General features: G+C 33.6%; 3 protein-coding genes across 3 annotated transcripts; all 3 read left to right on the plus strand.

Annotated features, from left to right (window-relative positions):
- Window positions 1–1299: 1299 nt before the first annotated feature.
- Window positions 1300–4778, plus strand: LOC139097187 (phenoloxidase-activating enzyme-like). The gene is made up of 4 exons (XM_070648979.1): window positions 1300–1564; window positions 4073–4448; window positions 4497–4675; window positions 4771–4778. Exons 1-4 carry the CDS (start codon window positions 1507–1509, stop codon window positions 4776–4778), a joined length of 621 nt encoding a protein of 206 aa, XP_070505080.1. The 5' UTR covers window positions 1300–1506.
- Window positions 4540–10281, plus strand: LOC139097188 (venom protease-like). Its single transcript, XM_070648980.1, has 9 exons — window positions 4540–4675; window positions 4771–4941; window positions 6935–6986; window positions 7057–7081; window positions 7156–7316; window positions 7381–7646; window positions 7801–7930; window positions 8967–9044; window positions 10080–10281. Exons 2-9 carry the CDS (start codon window positions 4906–4908, stop codon window positions 10163–10165), a joined length of 834 nt encoding a protein of 277 aa, XP_070505081.1. The 5' UTR covers window positions 4540–4675; window positions 4771–4905; the 3' UTR covers window positions 10166–10281.
- Window positions 10282–11980: 1699 nt separating this feature from the next.
- LOC139097175 (hormone-sensitive lipase-like) lies at window positions 11981–19493 on the plus strand. The gene is made up of 7 exons (XM_070648966.1): window positions 11981–12595; window positions 15489–15876; window positions 15944–16231; window positions 16292–16319; window positions 17179–17965; window positions 18025–18568; window positions 19230–19493. The coding sequence occupies exons 1-7, from the start codon at window positions 12207–12209 to the stop codon at window positions 19311–19313; spliced, it is 2508 nt and encodes an 835-aa protein (XP_070505067.1). The 5' UTR covers window positions 11981–12206; the 3' UTR covers window positions 19314–19493.
- The last annotated feature ends 91 nt before the right edge of the window (window positions 19494–19584 follow it).

The raw sequence follows: 19584 nt of genomic DNA on the forward strand, positions 1-19584 counted from the left end.
TTTATTTGTAGTGACATCAAAGAAAGTTTCACAGTTTGCCTGTGAATTTGGGGAAATATATGGATGCTTGAAATTAAACATGCTTTAGTGATTCATTTTTGTACTTATACAAAGTAATTCGTAAAGCCAAAGCGTATTCAGGAGGGAAGATGAAAGGGGTTTAGGGATCATACCTAACCCTTCCCCCTCTTTTGGTCAAGATTCTTAATTATGCTAGGGTTTTTCATTTCCAACCCTTACCCCACCATTCATAGAATGGCTGGCTACTTCCGTGGGTAGTACACTTCAAATTGACGCTCTAGTCTAAATTTACAATCTAATTTCTATCTTGTATGCATATGACGTGAAATTATCAGATCCGTTCTATCAATATTCGATTATTTTGATGATCTTGCAGTTCTTGCTCCTATTTTCCCTGCTTCACTTCATATCCCGAGCGACACAAATGAAAAAGGCTCCGCTCAGGATAACCAGATTAGGGCACGGGCCATTAGAAGCACGGGGAATTGGAAGCTGGGCCCTGTCTCCGCTAAACCTCTTTTATTAATACCAAATGGAAACCACCTCCGTTTGGCAGCCATATGGAAGTCAATTGGCCTTAAAAGCTCAGTGAGAGCCTTCTTCATCTGTGTCGCTTGAGTACATATTCCTGATACAAATTCCTTAATCAATCGCTTCCCAGAGCTCCAATTTTCTAATATTATCCGATTTAAATGCAGTCAAATCCCCAATAACTCACACCATCAACATGATGAAAGATAAACAAAACTATAAAACTTGTCTAGTCATCAATTGCATTGTTTCTATAAATAGACATCAATATCACCTATATCTATGAAATCCTATTGTTCTCTATGACTTTTGATCTAATTGCAAAATTCACAGCAATAAAGCACATACGAAACTTTAGCTTGAACTTATTTTATGCAATAATTTCCAATTCATTACCCTCAGATCTATTCCAAAGATATCCATCAACAGAATTGAAATCAATTCAAGTTTCTCATGCATGCAAAAACTGCAGTCATATGAGAATATAAATTAAGTACAGTCCCCGGTCAATAACTATGATTGTACATGTTAATTATTTTAAATACACAACAAACACGTGAATAATGAAGAAGATATTGTGCGAGTAATAAATATGATGTTTTTTTGCAAAACCGGTCTCAGCTGAGCATTTTTTCTATACTTTTTGTCTGAGAGAGCAATGAGATAATTTAGCAGAGATTTTTTTTATTTCTCATCGCATATAAGATACGCATGCAATCTCATCTCTCTGCTCAGTTTTTTGTTGACCACTGGTCAGTTTAGAGTTAAATAACGAGAAGTTAAGAATAAAGATTAGTGCTAATTAGGAAGTCTGATTCATAAACAAATAAAGATTTTTGCTAAATATATAATATCAATTTGCAATATTAAGTTCTAGAATTAGTATAAGTTTCAATTCCCCGAATTGATTTACGCATTTTAGTGAGAAATAAAATATTTTAAAATATCATAAAAATGAGATTAGTGCTGTTGATATTTTTAAGTTCACTGGCTGTGTTGGTAAAATCACAAGGTAAGTGTTGTGTTGTTTTGGACGATTGTTCCTAGTGAAGAGTGGATTTAAAGTGCATACAGTAGTGTTGTCTAAACTGGAAATGTCATAAACTTCATGTCGTGTGAGGTTGCTATCATGGCTTACCACCAAAAGAGTTTGGGCAATAATGGCATAAACCAAATTCCAAGGAGAACAGGTTGCAAGTGATCGACATTATTTAAAGTTAATTATTTGACAATTAAGAGACTTGCCATGATGTGTCAAGTTTATTACTAGACTTAGTCGCACTACGACAGACTAGTCGCAGTCTGTTCTAGTCAAGAATGGATTTTCAAGCAATTAAATTAATAGAAGATAGTTAATCGGATAAATGTGACAGTTTTGGCACTCTGATTCCTCAACTTAACAAAAATACGTTGGAACTAGACATTAACTGAACATCAACTGAACCATTCGAGCTCAAAATCGACTTGGATTTTATACGGAAAGGTTTCATGCCGACTCGACTCTGTGCAAAATTCCAGCCAACTTCTAGCACTGTTCAACTAGTTGTAACGTATGTTTGTCCACTCGTGTATGACATGAGAAGTTCTGAAGTGTGCTGACCAACTTTCGATTGCTCAAAAAGAGTGTTCGCAATTTATAGTAATGTTCTTCAAAAGTATGTTCACTTAAAAGATCCTCAACACAAATCATATTGACCTCAATATACAAAATTCTCCAAATTTTTCCTTAATGGAGTAAATTTAATACTATAAGAATAAATTGAATCCCGTTAAAAAGAACACGTTTTGCAAGGTTGAGTCATCCTTCAGACAGTTCACAAATTTACAATAACATGAGATCAATAAATCCATGTCTAAAATTACCATAATAAGAGATAGTATCGTCTGCAAAAGAATATTTGACACTTATATCAGAAGATTCTATGACGAGAGTGTTGTTGGAGATAATTGCTTGGTAAAAACAGGTATTTGCAAAAAAATTCCTCGATAAAAAGACTGAATGATGATTTTTAAGCATTGAATCTTCATATTAGCATTCAGCTGCAACTTCTTTATTTTACGGGATTCATTTCTGTGGTTAATTAAAAAATCTATAGAAAATTCAAAATGTGCTAAGTTTCTGAGCGACACAAATGAAGAAGGCTTTAGCACGATACTGTAAAGGCTACGCTGGGACTGTAAAGGCTAGAAATCACTTTGTTTTGGCAGTCATTTGGATGCCAGAAATAGACTGCTTCAATTGGTGTTAAAAGCATAGGTCTAGCGGAGCCTAAAGAGGTTTAGCGGAGTGTAAAGAGGTCAAGCAGAGCCTTTAGAGACCCATTGCGAAGCCTTCTCCAAATGTGTCACTCTGGATTGACATTGTGAGTCTTAAAACCTTATAAGCTAATTAAGATAATGTGAAAATATTTTTAATCAGCATGTTAGGAATTCCCAGTGCTTATTCAAGATTTTTTAATGTTTGTTTTCTCGGAACCAGAAAATCGATTATTGTTTTTCTATTTTGAGTTAATCGTGATAAGATATGGACCTTGTTGCTGATACATATTCATTTTTATGGATTTTTACTGATGACTCATCTTAGCTCTATCACATTATCTTCTATTTTATGTCCATATCTACGTATATGTATATTACTTATGACATGATTGTTGAATGTCTATCCATTTTAAACAAAACGTCACAACAAAATTAAGTACCTAAGCTATAGCTACCTGCAAATTGCTTCTAAAGTATCTCACAATACGTCCAGTCACACAGCAAAACAAATCATTTTTCCCACAATTTTTAAGAAAATTTTCAAGTTTAATACCACGTCAAAATACTCGTCAAGGTCAATCCATTGAATCATTTCATTAACACTCAAGACTGACTGTGATTTTTTGTTAACAGAAATAAAATTTCTTTTAAGGTTCGTTTGTCATACAAACATTGAAATCTTTCACATAATTTTAAATTCTTGGACAATTTTTGGTCTTGAATAGTTTTAAGGTGTGATGAACTTCTTCTTGTGCTAAGTAAATAGTTGATGATTTTTGCACATTTTGTTGGTTCTATTATGTTAGTTTAGATGAATAATGCTTGGGAATTATGTGGAAATAAAACTGTAAAAGCTGATGGAAATATTTAGATTGTTTTGAGTCATTAGGACAGCCTAACAGTGAATTTCTGGCTTAAAATCAATGCTAAGCCCGAACAGCACATGTTCACTAAGGCACCCGCATGATCGCAATATTAATACGCGAAACTAACGATACCATAATGACTGATTTTCATGCATCGATTTCGATCCAAAATGATAAATGTGCTTAGCCGCTTTGTGCCGCTCGTGTAAATTATCATAGAATTTTCTTACCAATTTTAAGCTAAACACGCAATCAGCAACCATCCATAACTAAGCAAAATCATGTCTAATATCCAAACAATCCCTCATCTTCACACTCCGCTCCGTTATTTACTATAGAAAAGTGCTAATCATCCATTTTTCCTATGAATTCTATTCTTATCTCTTCACTCTTAGGTGAATCATGTACAACACACAACAAACTGCGTGGAGAGTGCATAATCCTTCCGAGCTGTAATTCTCTCATATCACTGTATCGACAAGATCGATCTGAAAATACAATTAACATATTACGTGAAAATCAAAAGAGCTGTGGCACCAGAAAAGTTGGAAAGAATCCATTAATGTGCTGTAGTGATGGGGTTCCACAACAAGTTGCACCACCTGTAAATCAAAATAATGGTCCGCCATGCAGAACACCTGATAACCTTAATGGATTTTGTATAAATGTTAAGCAGTGTCCAATTATATTAAATACATTCCTACAAAGACAAAAGGATCCAGAATATGTCCAATACATAAGAAATTCTAATGCTAGATGTGAATATCTAAAGTTGCGAAACAAAATGAGATTTTTTGTGTTTTGAGATTCATAACTATCATATTTTGCACAAACAATTTGTTGTCCAAATGATGCTCCACCAGCTACACAACCACCACCTCCACCTCAAAGTACACCAGCTACACTTTCGACCAGATCTCAATTATTCGCTCCACCACAATGCGGTATAAGTAAAGTTCCACACAATCGTGTTGTCGGCGGTGCACCAGCAAAGAAAGGTAAACAGCAAGTTTTCAAGTTCAATGAAATCAAATGCTTGGAATTCCCCTACTAATACGTAATTCTTTTATTCTTTTTCATGTTTCTTTTATAGGAGGGTAAGGTCTCATTCACAGAAATACAGTTTTGATTCATAAACGACATTTTATCGTTTGATCAGCATGCATGTGTTAGCATATTCAATAAGTATAAATTTTAACATTTTCTTCATAATTTTAGATGGCCATGGATGGCATTACTCGGATATCGCAATGATCTCGGAGAGGTATGATGACTTTGTAATTTATTGCTATTTATTGAGTGACTTTTATTGCACTTTCATTGAATGGGGAAATTTATTGTGTAATTAGTAAAGGTCTGGGGCAGTTGTAGACAAGCTTTTATATTTTGCGGAACACCTTGTTGGCAAGAGTCGACTGAGACCGTACACAATACACGGTTCATGATATTTTTTATCATTTTTGCCGGCACTTTAGAATGAACGCCGCAGCACACAGGTTACCAACCATTGGTCTAGGGTGTTGAACTGGTAAAAAATAATCAGAATTTGAGTCCTAAGCAACACGGAAGAAGAAGGCTTCATCACGGACCTTTTAAGGCTACATCACACGTGTATCATTAACATGACTTTCAATTGGAAGCAGCTTCCATCCGGCAAAAGAGCTTTAGTGAAGCCTTTAAAGCTCCGTGATAAATCCTTTAATATTTGTGTCGCTCAGACTCTATTTTTGCATTTTGCCGTATTTACACCCGGGCGTAACAGATAAAGACCATGCTTTCATGGTACACAAAGACCATTTCGGTACCTAAAAGTGGTTTCGTTGCCTGGTAAAGTACATGAGCCTTATGTCGCTCAGGACAGCTACAATGTCCCGGACACTCCCTTACCCCCTCAAAATAGCAACAAATGCAATTCTAATATTCAATTAATTCATTTATAATGACACTTAAGAATTAATTGTAATTACTATCCAAATAGCTACTAATTACAGCTGCGAATAATTGTTATAGTAATTTTATGACAAATTAAAAGTTGCTTTAAATGTTTATGACTTCAAGTTTTCTAGTCTTGATTTTATTACATAATAAAATTTATGAACTATTTTGATAACACCTGTAGGTCTGTAATTTCTTCTGGCTACTGTAATTAAGGTAGCTAATTTACTTTATAGCTTTTGATTGAATGTTCCTTTTAAAGGCGTCATTCAGGAATTAGCAAATTACATTATATGCAAATTTAAAAGCTTTTAATTTGACTAAATTTACTTATGAATACGGAATTAACTTATGCTAATTAGGTATCCCCTCCTATGAATATTCAGTACCTACGTAAAATATCAAGAAGCTCTAAAAAAATCCCCAAAAATTTTTTCTCACGTGCTGATGAATCATCAAGTCTTGAAACAATCAACCTTTTAAGTCATTTAGTCACTTCTGTTCAATGACTTTGCATTTATGTTTTCATTCAATTCTTATCATTCGCATAATAAATAGAGCGATTAAAATCCAAGAGCATTGACATTCTTGTCACTTTGTTTGTTTATTGGGATTTCCTACTAAATTTGGGTCAAGAATATGAAGCATCATCAAGGAAGTTCTATTTTTATTAGATAATTGACCGGGTGAAGTCGTTGCATATAGACTGCGTAGTGGATTTTTGTTTGAAATATGTGGACTCATTTTGAGTGAACTTTTGATTAGAGTTGGAAGGACTTTATTATAGAGACGCATATACTGGAGTCTAGATTCTAATGAGGAAGGTCCTCCGCAGAAGTTCAGAGTCCAATGAAGAGGTGTTTCCACTGAAGTCGGAACTCCACAGTCGTGTCCATTTTCTCAACCCAACTTTGAAAGAATTAGAACACTTTTTGATTATAGCTTTAAATTAGAGTATCTAATACAGTAACTGATGACTTATTTAGGGGTAAAAGGGGACGGTCTGATAGATAGTTTGACATTTTCTTATAAATTGTCTTTCCATGTAAATATAGCAGTCACATGACTCTCTTTTAATTGAGAAGGGTCCGCCAAGGTGCTTTAAACTCGGTGGCAAGAATTGCTCGAGGGCACTGCCATATGACATCCACTCAGAGGCGCATTCGTGATTTCATTTAAAGAACTTTCTCATAGCCTTAAAAGCTCCTCAACAGACTCTTTACATTTGTGTAACTCGGAATTTCCTATCCCTTAAACAAACTTACACCTCATCCTAAACGACATCCTTAAACCTTCAATAAAACTATTAATTCTACTTCCAGGTCGGTTGGAAATGTGGTGGTTCAATCATCAGCAATCGTCACATTCTGACAGGTAATTTATTGTCATGTTTACACTCTGATTTATTAATGATTTACTTTTCTCATTTGCATTAATTTTCTAGCTGCACATTGTATCCGCAATGATTTGTAAGTGACATTTTGAATTTTAATTAAATAATTCAACAAGAAAATTTTTTTATTTTACCTTATTTAATTTGTAGAGTTGTTGCACGATTGGGCGAGCATGACCTAAACGATGACACAGAGGCACAACATGTCGATATTGGAATTAAAGAGAAGATTGTACATCCATCATATGATAAGAAAGATGGACATAGTGATCTTGCTATTCTTGTGCTGGAAAATGATATTCCATTCTCAAGTAAGATTTCAAATGGACATAAATTGGAACTGACATAATAAGTCTAAATATTCTCTTTCTGTAGCTCAAATCACACCAGTTTGCATTCCATTAAGCGATGCTGAAAGGACAAGAAACTTTGTCGGATATACACCATTTGCTGCCGGATGGGGACGAACTCAAGAAGGTGGTCATTCAGCAAATGTCCTTCAAGAAATTCAACTTCCTGTCGTTGATAATAACCAATGTAGGCAAAATTATGCAGCAATTAACAAAGTTGTATCTGAGAAACAGTTCAATGAAGCTGTTTTGTGTGCTGGATATGAAGAAGGTGGACGCGATACATGCAATGTAAGTAGAAACTACAGCTGTGCTCATTATTCACTAAACTGCTTTATCGACATTTTTTAAAATTTGCAGTTTAAATTCATTTTTAATTAAATACAATGAGCATCAATTGAAACAGAACAGCTACTAATCCATTTAAATGTTTCTATCTTTTCAGGGAGATTCTGGTAAGGCGAAAATCATTATTCAGACATTTAAATGGATATCCATTGTGATGACAATATACAAACAAATAAGAAGAAGAAACTTCAATATTGATGCAATAAATGAATTTTCGTTTAGCTTTTAAATTGTTTGCAATAGCCTGCAATGAAGTCAGACATATATACATAGACGTCAATTCAATTGAACGTGATTGTCAATTGACAAAGTTTGAATAGCAATTTGATCTGGAACTATTTGGATTGACCTTTAAATGCTATTCAGCTAAGCCGGTATTATGGTGCATGCAGTGAATTTTATTGTGATTCACATTGAATTTTGAATGATTTCGAATTCAAAGTCGTATGACAGGGATTTTCCTGAATGATCCTCAACGTAGATCAGTAAATAGTATTGTCCCCAGGCTAACGAGATTCAGGCTTGTGTCCTGTTTTTACAGACTTTGTGTTGGATTCGGTGCGACACTGACTGAGTGCAGATTCTAAGAACAGAATATATTCTTAATCTGACATAGATTCTGTAAAATCTGATGTGACTCTGGCTTGGAGTCGAGGATTCTCAATCCATTGCACCTAATCCGGATTTTCCCGAATTTAACTTTGATTCTGGGAAATCTGACAAAAGTCTCTTGAGTCTCGAGATTAAATTGTTCTTAATCTGGATATTTTCGAGACTGACATTAATTCTGTAAAATCCAGCCACATGCTAGATTCTCGCCAATCCTTTTATACTATTTTTTGTCTGTTTTACACCTTATGTCTTTCGTGTAGACGCTTAATGTCATTCATATACTTCTCGTTATGTATTCAGTAATTATCTGAAATCGATGACTCTGCTTTATTTTTTTTTAAATAAATCCCAGTCTGCACATTGCGACAAACATTACGATCGTCGTGATGTCTCTCCTACGTATTTGTGGCATTTTATCATTAACATAATGAATTGGCGTTGTCCCAACCACTATTATGTGCCACTCGGAATGACAATTATACAAAAACATTGTTAATTCATTACCAAAACACTCACGTGCTTAGATGTTAATCAATTACATTGAGTGATTTCTTTTGTTCCATTCTACCTGTCATGTGCTAATGGATCTTTCTCTTTTTAAATTCTATTGACTGACAATTCAAATATTCTAATAAATTATTCTTATTTTAGGTGGTCCATTGATGTTCCCATTGGTGAAAAATGGAGAAGCAAACTACTTCCAAATTGGAATTGTATCATATGGAATTGGTAAGAATATTTATTTTTAGCACTAATCTATCCTCAAAATCCCATGACACTTAAAAATACTCAAAACAAATTCGCGACTCAATTATCGCTCAGTCAAATAATTACACACCAAAATTCTGTCATCGCCGATCATTATCTGTTACGTCATCCTCACGCGAAAGTGAAATAAATGTTTGTAAACACACAAAGTGCTTACAAATGTGATGCGGATTTTTTAAATAATTGGACATGTGATTAATACGAAATTGAAGAACAAAGATTAATTGCCTAAGTCAGTGTTTTTCACATTGTGTGACGCGGTACATTGACCCGGAACCGATAAGGAGCAAGCTCATGAGTATGATCAATAAATTGATTATACTAAATTATGAATATTGATTGAGTATGAGTACTCATGACTATGCTCATTTAAGTGAGTATGCTCACTGTCTGTAAGGGGGTATGCTGCACAAAAAGCACAAGTATGTCGTAAAACTTTTTATCTGGAACCAAAATGTGCTGTGGGTCAATAAAGTTTAGACAACACTGATTTAAATGATTAACAATGATTTCAAGGTTGTTTGTATTTACGATTTTGAAGAGTCAAGGTTATGTATGTCAGGTTTAAGTGAAGCATTACATTTTTAGGAATTTAATGTAAATTCTTTCACTTTCTTCATTCTAAAGTCCAATTGGGGCAATCAATGTATTGTGGTAAGAGGTAAATTAGGATTTCATTTTTACAATTTGTTGGAATTTTTGGTAAAGCTGCATTAAGAATAAAGATCTGTAATCTATTCAGAAGCCAACATAATCCATCCATACCAGATTGAGTCTTCAGTATTGAAAGTTTTGACTCCTAAAAACCCTTTCTTAATCCACCTCTGAATTAACTTAACCATGATATTATCAGACTTTACTCCCAAAAACATTCCAAAACATCCATAAAACACCGAATCAAAGTTCTTCTAATAAAATTCAGCACTAAAAAACCAGACATTAATATTAAATAACATTTAAAAAACACTTTCATTAATGTTTTAATTCTATTTACAGGATGTGCCAGAGCTGAAGTTCCAGGTGTTTATGCGCGCGTAGCTACATTCTCCGACTGGATTAAAAACATTGTCGAAACAACGTAAACATTGTTTAATTCTGGTTTTCTTAGCTTTATGTAACTTATTTTTATTTCTATTATTTTCAATGTTCAAGTACTTAACAAATTGACAACATAAAATAAAATACAGAAAAAATTCAATGCTGTTCTGTTATTTATTATGTAATTCATAGAATTTCAGCCAGTATCTGAGAAATGTGCAATTAAAAACATAGAGGATTTCCGATAAGTGTCTATAAATAATTCAAAATTGCAACATTCAACTCTGCTGGTTTAACTTATTTATTAGCAATAAATTGCAAATTAAAGTATGAGTTGTGCAGAGCTTTAATAGTACTGTAAGCTGTACATCGTTTATTGATTCTAGAAAATAACTATAATTAACTCCAATATTTGTTTGTCACAGCTGTTTAGCACCATCATATAAAATGACTTATATTCATATAAAATAGATAGCTACACTTACAACCTTACAGAGTTGAACGACTTTTGTATATTCTACAAAATCTAATACAGTAAGTGCAATCTAAAATTGTACATAAAAATATTTATGAAAATAATTTTTTGTTCTATTTTAAAGCACTTACTCTTTTGTTTATTTTTAGAATTTTCAAAAATATTTTGGTATTGTTCGTAAGTGATGTGACGTCAATTTGAATAATTTTGAGATTTTTTGTCATTTTTTGAAATTTGAAATTTTATTCTTTTTGATTTCAACGATTAAGTTTTCATAATCCAAAAATCAGAAATTAATTTCAGCACCGATCATAGACGTCATTTTCAAATAGCCATCAAATTAATACTGCAAAACAATGTAGCAAGTGATTTTTGCGCTAGGAATTGGATCAGATATTTATTTGGACTTTAGCCTCATTTGAAATAAGAAGAGAAATTTACAAACTTTTGTATCGGACTAGGTTGACCTTGGTATTGTCTTTATACTACACATCAGAGTAGGTGAAATGCATGCTACACAGGCGCGGATTTGTGAATTATTCCGTACTCCAATGCTCTCTAATGCAGGTAGCATTAGCAACACTAATGAAATAGACTCTTGCCAAATTTAGAAGGCTTCCATTTTGTGCTGACAAAAGTAGATTAACGAAGCTGTCAGAGTTCCGTGACCAAGCCTTCGTCATTTGTTTCGATCGGATACAACCTCAGAGGCCCAGTCAAAAAAGAGTTTTATGGGTTGAACCACAAAAAATTTGAAATTTTTCAAGAATTTTGTAATAAAAATTTCCAAAATCCAAATTAAAAATTGAAAATTAATGACAAAATTTTACAACATTATTTCTTACTATACCTCTAGCTAACATCAAGATTGTTAAGCTTGTGGTCCAAGTTAAAGTCGCCAGCCAACATTCAAATTACATTTCATTAGAAACAATACCAAAACATTTAAAAAACATTCTACCAGCCATACAGAACGAACTCCACCTCTAGTATCAATCAGTAAACATTTAGCTCAATTATTTACATAAGATAAAATACCAAAAATAAATCAAATTCATCAGCATTTCCACGAACGTGACTAAAAAACTATTTCAGTTCTCTCCCATCCCACTTCTCTTTCCAGTCGGCACAAAAATAAAAAACAAATATTTTATAAGCTGGGAATATGTCCCATTGGTATCACATAACACACAACAATTAATCTTATCTTATCAAAACAGACTAAAGTATTGAAAAAGTTTATAAATTTTGTCACACAATTTACAATTCATACAATGTAGTCAATGACAGTAATGTGGAATTCCAAAACAGAACAAAAAAACTGTAATGGGATACGTAATTTTATATTAGATTCAATGGAAACTACAAATGTAGAAAAAAAAATTTATTTGCGCAGTCAAAAAAGTAAGTTACGCGAGTCAAGACGTCGTTCCGTGTGGCAGTGGAAATATAAAAATAATAAATAAATAAATAATTTAATTCTTTTAAAGATAAGAAATTTTGGTGCTGACATAATAAATTTTTAAGTGTAGATATAGATAAAAAGTGATTAATTTGAACTTTGGACATTGTTTTTAAGAATTTTAAGGTCTAAAAATAAACGAAAGGAAATGATGAGTTCCGAGTGTGATAGTAAATCAGCTGATAATTCAGTGAATTTTCGTGTCAGTGATTCCGATGAGAAATACAAAATAGTCAATGAATTGATTACAATGTGCATTAATAATATTGAGCATTACACAACCGATAAATCATTTGCCGGCACGAGATTATGCTTTAATTTTGAAAAAATGAAGGACTATTTGGATAAGTCGGTGCCAGTTATAAAAGAAATTGAGGAATTTGCACCATATTATGATTATGATGAAAATACGCCCGGAAATGGTTATCGAAGTTTTGTTTTCATTTTTGAATGTGCACTCAAATATTCGATGAAAACATGTCAATACATTACCGAGAATCGTGCAAGTTTGCTGTTTCGTAAAAATTTATATCTCAAGTAATTATCACAAACAAGAACGCAGTGTTGTTATCTAAGTGCTTTCTTTAGTTGCCGACTGTAATTTTATTTTCATACACGAGTACTTTTTATCTGTCTTTATTGATGTCGTGGACAGTGATTGGAGTTGATTAGGAGTTGTTTTGGATGAGTGATGGTGGGGACGTGGTTAAGGGGTATTAAGAAGCTTCTATTTGGCAGAAGTGGAAGATGACTTGAGTTTTCTAAATCAGGAACTGCAGCCAGCTCAATTTGCCTTCAATTTCTGCTATTTAAGGCTGAAACTGGTGCTGAATGAGCATCAACATTTAAAAATTCATAAAAAACTCCAAAATATGCAGAATATCCGAGTGACAAATGCGGCAAATTAATGCTTCTTTTTATTCATATTTTGCCTCAAAAATACTCCAATTTGATCAAGGGGTCGTTCACTTGTTATGTAACGCTGTTAAGTGGAAGAGGCTTAAGATTTCGATATAAGTCAAACAGATTTTGTTACACATGAGGGTAAAGTGTCAATTTTCATAGTTCCTTCGCTTGTGGTCCAGATCAACTGCAATCCATGACCTCCCATATGTGTCACCTGAATCTGGCTTCCACTTGCCAATTGCAAATACCAAGTGCCACACTATCTCTATCGACATCTTCATTCCAAGAGGTTAAGTGTCAAAAAGTTGATTTTATGCGTTACATAATTACTGAACTGCCCCCAAAAGAAAATTTCCATGACAACTTCTTAAACATCTTGATAACATCTTGACAACACAGCCTCAGCATGTATAATTTTTTGCAAAAAAGGGTTGTTTTCATTAAAACCGGTTTGTTGATGTTTGGATGTTGCGGCAAAGAAATTGACTATTTATAGAATGAATTTTCAAGGTTGCCAAGAATCGAGAATTTTTATGGTCTTGCAAAATTTTAAAAATTCAGACATGTGGAGAGTTATCAAAGAGCATGTCGATGTGCTGAATGTTTTGATGAAGAAGAAAAATTCTTGTTTTTTGTGCTGCATTTTTTCAATTTTTTCTTGCATGTATGCAGAGTTGTTCAAAAAGTTTGTTCATACATATGAAAATCTACTTCCGAATAATTCACATTTTTTAAATGGAACTTGCCTTATCTTCATGGCTTACAAATAAGAGTAAATTCTTCTATCTCAACGACCTTCATAAATCACTCATCTCTGACTATATTTGAATGTCCTTGAAAATGAAATAAAATCTTCTCGTAAATGAAAACAAATTCATTGTTTTTGTTTGTCTCAGAATATTTTGTTACACGCTTTTTGCTTCAATTTGTCGGATTTAAATTGTTGAAATTAGATGATATAAATTAAAATTCGATTATTCATTAGAAGCCTCATTAAAATATCTGAAGTTATGCATTAGAATATTGCATATTTTAAACATCTGATTTTAAATCATGTGACTCGATGATTAGTCTGTTGACCGATCAAAAATCCGACACCCTGCAGGCGTGACTCTGGCATACTCCTTACTTATTTCAATGGCCGTACAGATCAACTGTGATCATTGGCCTCCCTCAGATGTCGCCTGATGCTGGTTCTATCGCCGGCTTCCGCCTGCCAATTGCCAATACCAAATGCCAATGTCTCTATCGACAACTTCCTCTGGCATAGTACAAGGTACAAACCAAATCCGGTCCCAAAAATGATTTAAACCAACTTCAGCACCAAGTAAGAATCAAACAAGTCTGATGCCGGACTTTGAATCGATTGTGCTTTTAGAGAGAAGTATCCAAAATTTTGAACTTAATAGACATAACTCACTGTAAAAAGTTTTAGAATTTCTGTATCCATTTTAATTCAATACTCTTAATTCCTCCTTAATACTCTGGATATTGAGCAAACAACTCGTCATTCAAAGAATTTTTTATACAAAAATTCAAGTTCAAATTTATCAATGCAATTAAAATTTTATTTCTGTCTGCAGTCAGCTGAGAGCATCTGCAAAATATTCCATAACAAGTTAGTTTTAATTAAAGTAATGTCTTTTGTATTGTTTTGGCGGGATGCGTTTCAATTTAGTTGGCATAAATCAGGATTATTGTTGATTCTTTTAATATCTGGTTTAATCATTAGATGGAGTATCCATTTTTTAGGGGGTCAACATTCTGAAAATTGAAATTTAGTTCTTGTTGACAATCCTAAAGCTTAAAGACTAGTTACAATCACGCTTTAAGTCAATATTTCTTAAAAATCTTTTGACACTTGTTGACTCTTTAAAAATCAAGAATCACTATCTGACACACTAAGTTCCTCACCTTATTTATGATGACAATTTTTGTTATAAAATCCAAAAGTTAGTATGCATAGTGTGACTTCAAACTTTCCGCTCTATGACATAAGTAGTTTGATTAACACTGCTAAATAAATTCTAGGCTTTAATTAGAACTAGAACATAGGAGCTTAATTGTAGATTCACACTTGTTGGAACTCTAATTGGTCGACGATAGGAATTTAAACTCTTATATAGCTCTTGAATCATCCATCTGCTTCAAATACTTTTCATATTGCACTGGAGCTTCTTATAATTCAAACGGATGTTTTATAAATTTCTTCAAATCACTCTAAATTCAGGGCCAAATTTCAAAAGTCAAGAATTCCAATTCCCGATCATGCTTCACCCATTACATCAAGCATTTACATTGCCAAGCCATAACATTTTGTTTACTTCTCAAAAACATAATTCCATCAAAATGTCTCCCACATCAAAAATTATCTCAATCAAAACAACGGCACGTTCCCAACTCTCCAATCAGTTGTAATGTCTTCAACATCTAATTTATTTTTATCACATGAAAAACAAAAATATTCCAATCGACCTATATAAAAACACAATTTTTCAATTACATAATGATGCTTCTTTTACAGGGAACTCGACGTATGTACACAAATGATAGAAAGCCTTTATCAAATATGTGCAGATTTAATCACAATGCATAAAAATTCGGACCAGGGAAATTTATATTCAAAAGAATATTCACATGATAATTTAATAACACGTAGCGCAAAGGTTACAAACCAGACATGCTTCTATGGACGTTCTGTTGGATTTCAATTTGTTGATTCCATGAGAAGTATTTTGAAATTTCTCAGTGTCACGTTGGCATGCTTCTCTGAGGCTTATTTCTCCAATGGATTCAAATTTATGCGTACAACAAATTATTTCCTAAAACATCCGTCGTATTTTATGGATCCTGAAATGTGCGCTAGACGTATAATCAATGTCAGTCATAATGCTGATGTGAAATTTTGCAAGGTAAACAATCATGTGACACCTTTTTGTGCTGCTACAATTATTGAAACAAATTTATTTGTATTTACAGTCATTTTGGATGCTAGGCGAGAACAAATTAATGCAAGCACTGCCTCGACTTGTCGGCTATCAAGTTGATGTCAATCGTGTCTTTAAAATTCCACCTGAGCCGCTTGAAATATTCAGCAAGAAATTGAACAAAATGATTAGTATTCCAATACCACATAGTCATATTGGTCGACAGCCAGTTTCATGTCGTTTACTTTGTGCTAGTCGAAGGCGAGGAATGGTCGGTGAGAGAGCTGGACAGAATTTAGCTGAACCATCTAAGCATTTGATAATTCATACACATGGTGGAGTGAGTTCCGTCAATTTTTGATGACAATTTGAATGATTTAATAATTTATTAATCTTTTAGGGTTGGCTGGCAACAAGCTCAAAATCACGTAAGAATCACTGCACATGCAAAATTATTTTAATGACTCAAATATGCTGAATAATTGTAATTCGTAAATTGATAATGTCACAACTGATTACATAAGCAATATTTGAAGAACTTGTTATCTGAAAATTCCGGTGTTGCTACCCATTAGCAATTACTTGTTAAATATACACACGAAAAATAGGCCAAGGCTGGTCATTGACATTGCAAGTTGTTGACAATAACAATTGTTAATTTAATTAAAGCTTGAAACAAAATTTACATATGGAAACAATTCTGAATGTGGAATTGAATTTGCTAAAATTTAAATTTAGATATCAACGCCCGAGCAGCACAATGCAGGAGCTGGTGCAGTGATGGGTAAACTGTGTGTCGTGGCACACTAACGCAATATGCCGCCAAAATTCCGAATTAGTACTGCATGCCATTTGCGATTTCGGTCGGAGCTTACAATCAAGATGTGCCATGAATAAAAAGTTGCCCACCACTGAACTAACACCTTAGCTTACTTTGTCGCATTGATTGTGAAACGTGTGACTGTCCTAACCGACGATTGTTTGGCCCAATTTAACTGCATCGTGCTGTTCCAGAAGGCTATCTAATTTTGATTTAAAGAGATTTTGTTGTCTTTTAATGCTTATGATAAGCACCACCTGAAAAACATGTGGAAATAATCTTTTGGTGACTAAGCAACATTTATCAATTTTTTTAAAGATTTGTACTTTATTCTTGTTATCTTGAATCAAAGCCAGATACGCTCTGGATGCACCTTTGAATAAAGAAATGACAGCATTACTCTTTACTTCCTCACTTTCTTCCAAAACCCTTTTCTAGTCTAATCACAAATTTAATTCCATTTCCAGATGAGTTCTACCTCCGAGAATGGGCCAGCCGGCTAGATGTTCCAATCATTTCCATCGACTACGCCCTTTGTCCAAGAGCACCATTTCCTCGTGGACTTGAAGATGTCTTCTATACTTACTGCTGGATACTCAAAAATTGTGAACTTTTAGGAACAACCGGTGAAAATATCGTCTTTTGCGGTGACTCAGCTGGTGCTAATTTGAATACTTCATGCATTATCAAGTGTATTGAGATGGGAGTTCCAGTGCCAAAAGGAATTTTCAATGCTTACAGTCCATTTTTAGTGAATTTTGCATCTACACCTGCCAGATTTTTGACACTTGTTGATCCATTAGTTCCATATGGATTTATTATGAGAATTTTCAAGTGCTATGGAGCATCAAAGCCTTTTGATAATAATGAAAGTGTTGATGATGTTGATGAATCATCTAAAAATGAAACAATCACAGATGTTAAGGATGAAAAGGAATTTTCAGCCCTCATGTCACCTGATAGCTCTAAATGTCTTGAAATAGTCTGGCAAAAGGTTAAGCATAGCACAGAAACACCTGATTGGCATTCAAACTTAAATTCAATTGAAGAAAATTCTACAGAGGATCCAATATCTCCGTTGATCTACAGAAGTGACAGTATTTTTGAGCCAAATGTTGTTGAGGATATTGATGATGATGAGGACTGCCTGGAAATGAAAATTTCACAAAGAAAAGATGAAAGGGATAGTGACCAGAAGGAGGATGAAGGCGAGAAGGATGAACATAAGGAATATGTTGAGAATTTTGTCAAAAAGTAAGTTGTGGCTGAATATTGTTCTGAATAAAAATTCTAAATTATTCTTCAACTTTTAGGTACGAAAGCAACAACTTCCACAAAGACATGGACTCAATTAACATTGATGATAAGCCAAAGGCATTAGGTGTCCGTCTTAATTCCCGAACATTCAGTGAAGACAATATTGTAGTTGATGTCAGTAAAGAGACAATGAATCCTCAAGGTCTCCTTAATTCCGCTGTCTCTAGTATCAAGAATGTTATCGCTGGATCAACATCAAATGGCGAAGAGCATAACGATACCAACAACAATGACAATGAGAAGCATGCAGAGACTTTAAAGAGGAACTACGCATTTACCGAGAAAAAGGCAACAAATGAAATTCCAAAAGCACCAGAAGATGAATTTGTTTTTTCAGTGCCTAGAAATTATTTAATGTCGCCATTCCTTGCATCCGATGATATTTTGACACAATTTCCAAAAACTAATATTTTGACAACAATTGTTGATCCATGCCTTGATGACTGTATTGAGTTTTCAAAGAAGTTAAAGAAACTTAATGTTGATGTTGAACTTGATATTGTTGGTGCTTTAAATCATGGATTTTTAAACTTTTCAAATGTAAGGATTAAATTGAATTATTTGATCGTAATTTGTGATAGTGTTGAGGATGTTCTGGTCCAGTGTTGTTCAAACTGTGTGTCAGTAGTATGTCGCCAAATTTGTGAAAATGCACATAAATTGTATGTCTGGGAATGTCTAGTAACTTGTTTCTAGGTCTATTATTCCTCTAGGATTGTGCTGTGTATACATAATCTTTGGACAACATTGACTCACAGAATTGAATTTAATCTAATAGTCATTAATGTCGTTGTACAAAAAACTTTGGCATTAGACAATGTTTGAGCTGAATTAAATTAAAGTCAGTTGAACCCGAGCGACACAAATGAAGAAGATTTCACCAAGGAGCATTCAAAACTCCCCGAAACCGAAAATTATTAACAACAAATGGAACCTTCTCTCATTAAGAACCAATTTAAATGAATCTTAATGACAAACTCGGGTAGATGACTGATCATTCCGACTAACAAGACGACCTTCAAATTGATTAATTTATTCCATTATTGTTTTGACAAAAAATTTTGCAAACTGCTTTACCGACACTTACCGACTGTAGTAAAAACAGTAACACAGTTTATTCACCTCCACTATCACAAAAATGAGATCTGTTCCCATATAAAATTTGAACAATTGTTAATGATTATCTGTCTTTATTCAACAGGTTTCGAAGGAATGTCATGATGCCTCTATGCTGTGCCTTAAAAGAATTGTCAAACTTCTTGATATGGATAAGGAAATTGAATAAAATTCATCCTGGATTTTGTCATCAATTTAGGTGCAGGTTGTTCAAAATGCATGGAAATTTGTTGCTTGCTGTGACCTTAAAAGCTTAAAATTTAAATGACTTTGAAGTTTATTAAATTGATAATTAAATAGCATGTAAAATTTACAATTGACAATAAAAAATTACATTGGATATAAAAAAGGTTTTGAGTTTTAATTCGCTTAAAATGTCATTAGGACATAACAATTAGGATCAGATGTCACTTTACAGTAATTACTTTAAAGTTGCAGTC

Source organism: Chironomus tepperi, unplaced genomic scaffold (genome assembly GCF_022539635.2).
Source record: "Chironomus tepperi strain 1889 unplaced genomic scaffold, CSIRO-AGI_Ctep_v1 contig_415, whole genome shotgun sequence".
Taxonomy (NCBI): domain Eukaryota; kingdom Metazoa; phylum Arthropoda; class Insecta; order Diptera; family Chironomidae; genus Chironomus; species Chironomus tepperi.

Excerpts from the sequence above, each read along its gene's own strand:
- LOC139097187 (XM_070648979.1), top strand. The coding sequence starts at position 1,507 with ATGAGATTAGTGCTGTTGATATTTTTAAGTTCACTGGCTGTGTTGGTA. Across the intron at positions 1,565-4,072 it reads TGTGTTGGTAAAATCACAAG|GTGAATCATGTACAACACAC; the intron begins GTAAGTGTTGTG and ends CTTCACTCTTAG. Across the intron at positions 4,449-4,496 it reads GCTAGATGTGAATATCTAAA|ATATTTTGCACAAACAATTT; the intron begins GTTGCGAAACAA and ends TTCATAACTATC.
- LOC139097188 (XM_070648980.1), top strand. The coding sequence starts at position 4,906 with ATGGCATTACTCGGATATCGCAATGATCTCGGAGAG. Across the intron at positions 6,987-7,056 it reads CAATCGTCACATTCTGACAG|CTGCACATTGTATCCGCAAT; the intron begins GTAATTTATTGT and ends TTAATTTTCTAG. Across the intron at positions 7,317-7,380 it reads AAATGATATTCCATTCTCAA|CTCAAATCACACCAGTTTGC; the intron begins GTAAGATTTCAA and ends CTCTTTCTGTAG.
- LOC139097175 (XM_070648966.1), top strand. The coding sequence starts at position 12,207 with ATGATGAGTTCCGAGTGTGATAGTAAATCAGCTGATAATTCAGTGAAT. Across the intron at positions 12,596-15,488 it reads CGTAAAAATTTATATCTCAA|GGAACTCGACGTATGTACAC; the intron begins GTAATTATCACA and ends CTTCTTTTACAG. Across the intron at positions 18,569-19,229 it reads GATTTTTAAACTTTTCAAAT|GTTTCGAAGGAATGTCATGA; the intron begins GTAAGGATTAAA and ends TTTATTCAACAG.